We start from the raw sequence: 10933 nt of genomic DNA, 5'->3' as shown, positions 1-10933 counted from the left end.
TTGGGTATCCCCTCTATTGTTACACCTGGAGTAAGGAAGACCAGGGATGTTTTGAGAGCACCTGGAAGTGAGCCTACTTTGCGTAGGTCTACTAGAGCTAGGTATCCTGTGGATAGGCTGAAATATGATGGATTTACAGCCATCCACTATGCATATATGGTCAAAGTGATACAGAAACCAGAACCCACTTCTTTTGAGCAAGCCATGGGAAAAGAAAAATGGGAGAAAGTCATGGATGAAGAAATGGATGCCTTGGAAGCAAATGCTATATGGGAGTTGGTACCTTTGCCTAAAGGTAAGAATGCAATTGGCTGTAAGTGGGTTTATAAGGTGAAGCACAATGCAGATGGTTCTGTGAACAGATACAAGGCAAGATTAGTAGTCAAGGGGTATGCACAAACATATGGCATTGATTATGAAGAAACATTCAGTCCGGTTGCAAGGATGGCAACCGTAAGAGCAGTCATTGCTATGGCTGCATCAAAGGAATGGTCTTTACATCAGATGGATGTAAAGAATACCTTCTTGCATGGTGATTTGCAAGAAGAGGTCTATATGGAGCAGCCACCAGGTTATGTGCATGCTGTTCATCCTAAGTTTGTTTGCAGGTTGAAGAAAGCCTTGTATGGCTTGAAGCAAGCACCTAGAGCATGGTCTAACAAGATAGGACAGTATCTTGTCACTATTGGCTTTCAAATTTCCAAGGCAGATTTCTCACTTTATGTGAGAAAAACAGAGAAATGTATTATGCTACTTGTCATTTATGTTGATGATTTGATTATAACATGTGACAATGATGAAGGTATCCTTCATGTGAAAATGCTATTGAAGCAGAAGTTTGAGATGAAGGATTTGGGAGAGCTGCGTTATTTCTTGGGCATTGAGGTGATTAGATCACCAAGTGGGATACAGCTCTTGCAGAGGCAGTATGGATTGGACATGCTGTCCAAATATGGGATGATAGGCTGTAAGCCTATTTCAGTTCCTTTGGAGCAGAATGTGAAGCTGAGCGCAGATGCAGGTGAGCTTCCGGAAGACCCTACTATGTACAGACGCATAATAGGAAGCTTGATTTATATGACTATTACTAGGCCAGATTTGAGCTATGCTGTTGGATTGGTAAGTCAGTTTATGTAGGCTCCAAGAAAACCGCATTTGGATGCGGCTAGACGCATACTCAGATATGTGAAGTCCACATTGCAGTATGGACTATTTTATGAGACTGGGGTTCAGATACGGTTGCATGGATACACTGATGTTGATTGGGCTGGTAGTATTTCTAATAGACGATCTACCAGTGGATATGTGTTCTCTTTTAGAAGTGCTGCAGTCACTTGGAGCAGCAAGAAACAGCCTACAGTTGCCTTATCGAGCACAGAGGCTGAGTATAGGGGTGCAGCAATGGCTGCATGTGAGGTAGCTTGGTTGCATAAGCTACTTTATGATATGCATCAGCCTACAGATGGGCCAGTTGTCATTTATTGTGACAACATGAGTAGTATACACTTGGCAAATAATCCAGTCTATCATGCTAGAACAAAGCACATTGAGGTGCATTATCACTATGTGCGGGAGAGGGTTTTACTAGATCTTATTGATCTAGTTTATGTCAGCACAGAGGATCAGGTAGCTGACATATTCACGAAGGCATTGGGCGCAAAGAAGCTACGCAAGTTCAGAGACCCGCTTGATGTGCAGGAATTGGGATTGAGCTCGAGGGGGAGTGTTGACATATCGAGCTCCACTCGTGATATGCCAGGGTGACCGTTGTGCATTTATGTCACCGACTTGTCAGTTGCAGATGCGGTTGGTACACCGCCCATGAAAAATAACTAGATGACAGCTATCCTTATCTACTCTAGTTCGTGGCTCAATTAGTATGCCACCTTAGTTAGTTGAGTTTGGTTTGAGACCCATATATAGGGTTCTTCTATTTCTATGTACTTGAGTTCTTTTGGCTTACACAACTAAGAAGAGAAAATTTGTTTTCAGCCTCCACCTATGTGTGTATTCTCCCATTGTGCAAGCAAGAAAGCTACAAGTGAGACTCCTTCCTTCTCTCCCACAATCTTAGCACACCTTACCCTCTAAATCATTATCAGGTTTCCCATGATCCACACCTTCATTCTCTTTTTTGTTTTGATTAACTATAAAAAGAATCCCATCATATCTTTCGTGTTATAAAAATGTGATATTATGGGTCTTCAAAATGAGGAGAATATTACTATCTAAACTAATCCTTAATCTAACATCCAAATGAACACAAGAATGTGACTATAATTTGGTGCACCATACTAAATCTCCTCCAATTTAGCGTAAACAAAAATAACACATAATAACCACCAGTTTTTGCCTTGGCTCGTACAATTTTTTTATTTGGTAAGTGACAATGATGGAAAAAGTAGAGTTAGGCAAGGCCTTCTATATTAGTCGTCTATCATTAATTCGTTTATAAGCTATTTGCTTTATGTTAAGTATAGACGACTAATTACTCATAGCAAAACATAGAAATTACATGGGTTCTACATCACACAAAGAGCTAGAGTTGCATCAAATATATGGAAATCGCATCAAGGAATGTGATGAGAAGGTGAAACTAGTCAAAGGAAAGGAAAATGAAACCACAGAGGGTACCATCTTGCAACGTTGTGAACATCCCAAAGTAAAGAAAATGATGTTTGGACACTTGTTTATAACTTGAGTCATCCTAAAGCTCATCCTAGCGTTCTCTAAGCAAATGGATAATAGAGACCCAAGCTTTATCAAACGAACATATAACAACAAAAACTCTTCATTAAAGATCAACTAATAGCAAGCCTTCCATATACACCAACCTTATAGGACTCCAAATAAGCTCCTAAACCAAGGGGCAATTAGGAACTCAAGAACTTGTCGACAACACAAGACCCAACTTAAAAAAGAAAGGCATGCATACCAAGACTTGGGTCTATACAATAGACAATCTTGCATATTCTCTCCAAACAAACTTAGCCTCCTCACCTGGCCAAAGACCATGCTTCAATACCTTCACACAATGCATGAGGTATCTTTGACAAATCTTCTTGTGCCACATCCACACCAACCATCTACCAATTATCAAGCCACCATGGGTTAAGAGGTTAATTTCAAACCTCATATACATTTGTGCTAGTCAGTGTGTGTATTGGGACGCTCAATTCCTAGTTTTTTTTAACTTTTTCCAATCCTAGATCCCAAATAAGTGTTTTTACTTTGGCGTCTCATTGTTGTTTCAAAAAATTTACTTATCAAAGTGCTTCAAGACTTAACAAATCTAGAGGGAAAGCTAACAACAAAGGTGGCTATAACAATAACAACTTTGAAGGCGAAGTCAAAAATAGCAGACAAAGTGCAAGACAAAATCGGAGTAATTGAGATACAACGAGAATATATGACAAACACTTTCTTCTCAATAGTTAATGAACCTACATTATCAAGAAAAAGATTGTATTTCCATACACATTTAGGAGACCTCATTAAGGAATGACATTAAGAAACATGAGAAACTAGCTAATGGAGAGTATCAAGAACGTCTAGAGATATACATCTTAAAGACCAAACAAAGACCAAAGCTAGAACAAAAATTACAATGGATAATCTTGGTAGATCATTATGCAAGGAAAGAATCAAGCAACTTTGAAGTTTGGAAGCATGGAAGATAAAGTTGAAAACTAAAGCATTCCAAATGTTTGAAGGGAACGAAAGTACAGATTGCAAATGAACTTACACTAGCACAACCAAGAGAGATGGCCCAAATAAAGGCACCCGCAAAGAAGGGCAAATTGGCAATTTATTGAGGTAATAAAGTCATCATAGAGGAGTTTAAAAACATTAAGTTACTTTTGGGTCATAATGTATTCAGTAACTTTGATAACTTTAGTAGTTGGTTTTCTTTTGGTGCTTATATCACCCTAATGAGAGTTTTGCTTTTATGCCAACAGCAAGCCCCAATGGACTGCAACTAAAAACTCTGGTGTATGTCTCTTGGTCCTAAAGAGGCATCTAATACAGTTTTTCTTTTCCTTCCTTTATTTCTTTCTTTATATAGATATTGTTTCATCTATATGTTTGTCTTGTCTATATACCCACATTGATCTTATTCCTTCACTGACGCATTGCGTCACTCCTAACATGTGGACTATCAGCCATAGGAAGTGACACCCATTTGCGCACCAGGCATGTTCAGTAGGCACACTTGAATGGCTCCATGATGCTGTGCTCCTCGGACATGGGACCTAACCACAAACATCCTGCATCAAAATACATATACCCACCTGGGCTGTCCCAGGAAGAAGCTAATAATATAAGGCTCATCCAATGATCCAAGCCTCCAACTCTTCCAGATCCCCTCGTGGGGCGCCGCTGCCAACCGATCCAAAGGTCCCGTTCAGCCAGATCTTCCCAGCCAGCCTTACCACCCTGATCCCCCCCTCCTGAGAAGGCCGGCACCTGCTGCTTTCCATCTAAAACCAGCCTCTCCAGTGACAGATGTATACTCACTCTTGGTGATCAGCGTGGAACACCATAGTTTTACCTGCTGATACCCAATCCGTTCATTTATAAGGCTCATCTCCACACAAAACCTCCCTTTATGGAGTTCTCCCTGCAGTTTGCCAGGAGTTCAAGCCCAGCATAAGCATATAAATTTGACATCACCACATATGGTGCAGCATCTTCTGGCCAAAGAGACACCATATGATCAAATGTCTGCTTCCCCAGCTCTACATTGCCATGTGTGCAGCAGACTGAAAGCAAGGACAACCAAACATTCACATCAGCCTCTTTTGCCATTTTCCGCAAAACCAACTTTATCTTTTGAAAGTCTCCTGCACGCCCCAGAAGATCTACCATACCTGTATAGTGCTTGCAGTCTGGAGTTACATTATAATCACTGCTCATATAGTGGAAATACTTTATGCCCTGGTATACAAGGCCAGCATGACTGCAAGCAGTAAGCAGGGAAAGAAATGTAACTCGGTTTGGCTTGATCCCCGTGAGTTGCATTTCCGCCAACATGTTTGAGCATGCAACACAGTTTCCTTCTCGTGCATGGCCAGCAATGCATGCATTCCATGATACAGCATCGGTCTCAGGCAGTCCATCAAATACTACCTGACCGTCTATCATGCTTGCAAAACTTGCATATGCATGCATTAGAGCTGTTGCCAGAGGAGGGAACATCTCACGACCAACAGAGACGATCGCAAAATGGAGCTCCTTGCAAATTTCCACAGTCCCTGTTTCATGGGAGGCTTGGAGAATGCAAATGAGTGTAACATCATTCAAAATTACTGACTCTTTCTGGATGCATTTATACAATTGCAAGGCTTTATCACCTTGCCCCTGTTCAGTATACGTTGTTAGCATCACATTCCATGTGGTTGTGTTATGCTGTGACATGTTGCACCACAAAGTCTCTGCTTCTTTGATGCTTCCACACCTTCCATACATACACATAAGGGAATTTTGAACAAAAAGAGAGTCCAAGCAATTCCTCCGTACATCAGCGTGTAATGCCTGGCCAATCTTCAAAGATTTGGATTTAACCAGATCTCCTTCAACAATGGTGGTTTCTTCACTTTCAGCAATGATGCACGTTGCTTTTAGAGCAATTGCAAAAGTCCGGTCATCAGGACTTGTACCCTCCTCTTGCATTTGTCTATACAGTTGTAAAGCCTCTTTTCCTTGGCCTTGTTCGAGGTATGTTGAAAGCATCGCATTCCAAGACACAACCCCTGGTTGGGGTAGACTATCAAAAACATTTGCAGCCGCCATGACGTTTCCACATTTCCCATACATACTCATAAGGCTGTTCCCAATAAAGATATTAGAAGTGAATCCCGATTTCAAGGCAGCTGCATGTAGTGCCTGTCCAATTTCCAAAGTGATAGGATCCTCCTTATCTGCAAGAACCATACAAGCCTTAAGAATAGCCACTAAAGTCCTATGATCTGAGCTGACACTTTCATCTTGCATTTGCCTATACAAGAGGAAAGCTTTCTCTGCATGGCCAAACTCCATATATGTGTTAAGCATTGCATTCCACGATACAACGTTCCGCTCAGGAAACTCACTAAATACAATTTCTGCTTCTACCTTGGTACCACACTTGCCATACACACTGATCAGGGTGTTTCCCATGTAGGCAGCATATGCAAACCCCTTCCTTCTAGCATCAGCATGTAAAGCATGAGTAATTTCCAAAGGCATCACTTTAAGTGAATGCCCATCTGATTCTAAAGAGTGCTGGTCATCTGCAAGGATACCACATGCTTGAAGAGCTAGAGCAAATGTTAGCTCCTCTGGATCCATACCCTCTTCTTGCAACTGTCTGTATGATTTTAGGGCGCTTTCTCCTTGGCTCCCATCAATATAAGCTGCTAGCATAGCATTCCATGACACCATATCATGGTGGGACATGCCAATGAAGACGTTTTCTGCTTCCTCAATATCTCCACACTTTCCATACATACATATAAGGGTATTACAAATGTAAATGTCCGATTGAAGGCCCTTCCTACAAAGCTCTGAGTGCAATCTCTTGCCCTGTCGAAGATCAGATAGGCTATGACAAGCTTTAAGCAAGCTAACAAAAGTATACTCGTCAGCCGGCAACCCCTCCTGCTGCATCTCGCAGTACATCACGAGTGCTTCTTGAAATAGACCGTGTGCAGTGTAGCTTGAGATCAGGGCAGTCCAAGCATAGGTTGTACGAGACGGCATTGAGCGGAGGATGCCCAGGGCTAGGTCGAGGCCACCACACTTGCTGAGGGTCATGATGAGGTGCTCGGTGAGGGCGACGGGAACATGCAGTCTGTGCCAACAAGCGATGTGGGTATGGACATGCTTGGCATGAAGGAGAGCCTTCTGCTGTTGACATGCCTGGAGCAATGCCAAGTAAGAGCGGTCGGAAGGTGCAGCCTTGAGGCGGTCCATACGGGAAAGGGCATGCAGGGCAGGGAGCAGCTGCCCCTGGCGGCAGAGACGTTGGATGTCGTGGTCTAGGGAGGAAGGGTGCTTCTTCCATGTGTGCTGATAGGGACTGTCCAGGATTCGAGCGAACTCCTGCAGAAGCTCCAACCCGCTGACTTGCTGACATTCTTCGGTGGCGACGATGAGGCGCCGCACAAAGAGAGGGTCCCATGGATTCTTGTTTGCTGGTAAATATGCCTTCCAACAGTGTACAGACTGTGAATTTCTCTGCAACCATGGCAGTTGCATCCCAATAATGCAGCCGCACCATCATCTTGCCTGCGCTAGAAAGCCTGGAACTCGAGAGTATGTATTGTTTTAGACTAGCCGTCCCAAGTATTTTTTCCGTTGCTACCGAATCCACTTTTATAGGGAGTAGTAGTGACTCAAAGCCCTGCCTTGTTTCCACTCTACCTGTGATTTTCTATATCCAGTAGTGAACCTTCTTATGTGCGACGTCACGAGGGTGTAGTCCTGGGATGTGTTTATGTTGTCCCGCTTTTTGGATTGAATAATTCAAGAGTATACTTTAGGCTCATATATCGTACTACCTTTCTGTGCCATGTTGAGTGCGTAACGAGTGCAAGTTTATCACACTTGGTATCAGAGCGACTCTTGCTCGGAGTGAATGAGTGTTCACGGAAGCAGGAGGAAAAATCTAGTGCCTCGAAGAGATTGAAGTCGTAACGACCCACAACGCGACGCCCCACGTCGTGTCGCCCCCCGACGTGACGCCCCAACCATCTCGACACCCCACCGTTTAAAGACGTGACGCGGCTTCCCCGCGACACGATCCACACCACCACAGGCGAAACGCGGCTTCCCTGCGTTGACACCACCACCAACCACATGGAGGACGAAAGGGAGAACGTCACCCTCCCAACAATGGAGAAGAGAAAGAAGAGTAGAGAGCAAGAATGGAGAGTGGCCCAAGAGGAGAAGGTGGCCGGACTGGAAAGACAATTAGATGGTATGTCAGGCATGCTGGAGTCAATATGGAGGAACATGCAGATGAAGGAAGAGGAGGAAGAAAGGAAGAAAAAACTAGAAGTGGAGCAGGGCTATAGAGAATGGGTGATACAACAACAAGAAGAGGAGAAAAGACACAGAATGCAAGAGGAGATGGATAGAATGGGTAGAGAGAAGACATCTAGGAGGGCGCAAGATACAAGGAAAAAGAAAGAGAAAGTAGTAGAATTAGAAAGTAAAAAGAAAGACAAGAAGAAGGAGAAGAAGCACCACCGTAGAGAGGAGGAAGATAGTGACAGTTCAGAAGATGACTATGGAAAATTCAAGATGCCCCAACCAGCCAAGTACAAGGGAGAGAGAGATGGGCTAGTTTTGAAGAAATGGATCGCAGAGGTGGACATGTACTTGAAGTATGCACGAATAACTGAAGACAGGAAGGCGGAGGTGGTAGCCATTTACTTAGAGGAGGACGATGCCAGTTTGGTACCTGCTAGAACAAGAGCAGGGCCACACCATCTTTTCGTGGGAAGAACTCCAGGAAGAATTGAAGGACTATTTCATTCCAAAGATGGAAAAATTCAAATTGAGAGATGAATGGAGGAATCTCAAGCAAACACAGGGGAAGATGAAAAATATGTCAGCAAATATAAGCAGATCATGCTGCAGCTACCAAACATGGATACAGACACTAAATTACATGGATTTTTGTTTGGGATGCAAGAATAGGCTAGAAGAGATGTGGAGAGACAGGAGCCAACAAGCTTAGCTGAAGCCATGAGAATGGCCGAAAGGCTAGTGGACCTAGAAGGCAGAAGAACAGCACAAGGGAACCAAAGCAGGTTCAACAACTTCAACAACACCTTCAACAACAACAATTCATGGAACCAAAGGCCCAATGCCCCTAGAGGGGCATTCACAAATACAAGGAGCTAAAACACCACCACCACCACGGTCGTGTCACAAACCGCTTTAGTACCAAGAGGAGCAGCAGGAAGATGGGGAAACAATCACTAGAGGCCAACCCCTAGCACATCGTATGGGCCTGCAAGATCAAATACATCATGGTGAAGACCCCCAGGCCCGTCCCTTAGAATCAGATGCTTCAGATGCGAGGGTCCATACTACCAAAACAGATGCCCAATAGAAGATACAGCTTTATCAAGTGGATCAAGGGTGAATGCGACTAGCGCATATGGAGGAGAAGAACCACAACCATTGCACATCCAAGAAATCCCAAATGGAAGTGAGAAAAGCATAGACCACCCAAGGGTAGGGTCAGTTAGCGCCCGACCCCAATGCCAGAGTAGTGGCAGTTCACCATCTATACATCAAAGGCCGAGTGGGTGAAGGAAACCAACCTATCATGGTGGACACGGGAGCAACACACAACTTCATGACACCAGGGTGTGCAGCAAAACATGGATTAAAACTATCGAAGGCCCCAGAAGGATTAACAGTAACATTCGCACAAGGAGAAGCCAAGGAAGTGAAACAAGTCTTTGCAGTCCAAGTAAAAGTCGACAAGTGAAAAGCAAAACTCAACTTCTTAGTAATCCCCATGGATGATTTTGAAGTGATATTGGGCTTGGAATTCTATGACAAGTATGTCATTGCAATGTTTGGTAAAGGTGTAAATGAAATGATGCTAGATATGCAAGGAGAAGGCGTCAGAGTACCATGTGAAAGAATGCAACTGCCTGGCAGGACCCCAATCAAGGTGCAAATGAAGGAGAATAAGCCAGGAGTATCATGCCAAATAGTGAAGCCAACTACAACCCAACCAAAGGGCCAGACCCAAAATGCACCGGTCCAAGGGACCGTTATCAGGCCACGTACCATGACATGCAATGCCAAGCAGGTTGAAAAATCAGTCAAGCAAGGAGATATGGTCTATTTGTGTATGATCCGACCAATTGAAGAAGAAGAAAATGACAAGAGACCCAGACAACAGAGCAGGAACATAGAGGTGATAGAAATACTTGAAGAATTCAAAGATGTAATGCCAGCCGAGCTACCCAAGGGTCTACCACCCAGGCGAGATGTGGATCACAAAATTGAGCTGATCCTAGGGTTTGCCCCACCGGCCCGAGCTCCCTATCGCATGAACCACACCGAGCTCATGGAATTGAAGAAGCAACTACATGAACTAGAAGAACAATTCGCCCTAGCAAATCTCCTTTTGGTGCCCCAGTGTTATTTGTAAAGAAGAAGGATGGGTGACTTAGACTCTGTGTAGATTATAGGGCCCTTAACAAAATCACCATAAAAAACAAATACCCCATGCCCCTAGTGGAAGACCTCTTAGATAGACTGCACGGGGCCAAGTACTTTAGCCGTATTGATATTAGATCAGGATACCACCAAATCCGCATAGCCGAAGAAGATATCCCAAAAACAGCCTTCCGCACCCGATATGGTAGTTTTGAGTGGTTAGTATTAGGATTCGGCCTGAGCAATGGGCCAGGCACATTTTGTGGCCTCATGGATGGAGTCTTTAGACCGGAGATAGATATCTTTGTCATTATCTACATAGATGACCTCCTAGTCTATAGCAAAACCTTAGAAGAGCACAAGCAACACTTACGCTGAGTTTTTGAGAAACTACGGCAACATCAGTTATATGCCAAGCCTGAAAAATGTGAGTTCACAGTGAAAGAGTTGGAGTTCTTAGGCTTTATTGTAGGAGTAGATGGAATCAAAGTGGATCCTAAGAAAGTGGAAGCCGTCCAAAGATGGCCTGTACTAAAAACTGTAAGAGAAGTGCGGGAGTTCCTCGGCTTCACAGTATTTTGTCGGAGATTCATCAAAGACTACAGCCTCATCACTGCCCCCCTCTCCCACCTCACCAAAGAAGATCACTCTTTTATATGGGGGAACGTGCAACTGGAAGCCTTTGAGCAGATGAAGAAGTGCATGAGCCAAACTCCCGTCCTAAGGGTGCCGAATTTTACCAAACCCTTTGAAATCTCTACAG

General features: G+C 43.7%; 1 protein-coding gene across 1 annotated transcript; it reads right to left on the bottom strand.

The window, feature by feature from the left end:
* Window positions 1-4584: 4584 nt before the first annotated feature.
* On the bottom strand, window positions 4585-7239 carry LOC148010643 (pentatricopeptide repeat-containing protein At5g27110-like). The gene has a single exon (XM_087671560.1). It carries the CDS (start codon window positions 7237-7239, stop codon window positions 4585-4587), a length of 2655 nt encoding a protein of 884 aa, XP_087527686.1.
* Window positions 7240-10933: the final 3694 nt, after the last annotated feature.

This window comes from Lygodium microphyllum, chromosome 29, assembly GCF_053477565.2.
Source record: "Lygodium microphyllum isolate KBCC chromosome 29, Lygodium_microphyllum_v1.1.10, whole genome shotgun sequence".
Lineage (NCBI taxonomy): Eukaryota > Viridiplantae > Streptophyta > Polypodiopsida > Schizaeales > Lygodiaceae > Lygodium > Lygodium microphyllum.
This window is presented reverse-complemented; position numbering and strand designations above follow the sequence as displayed.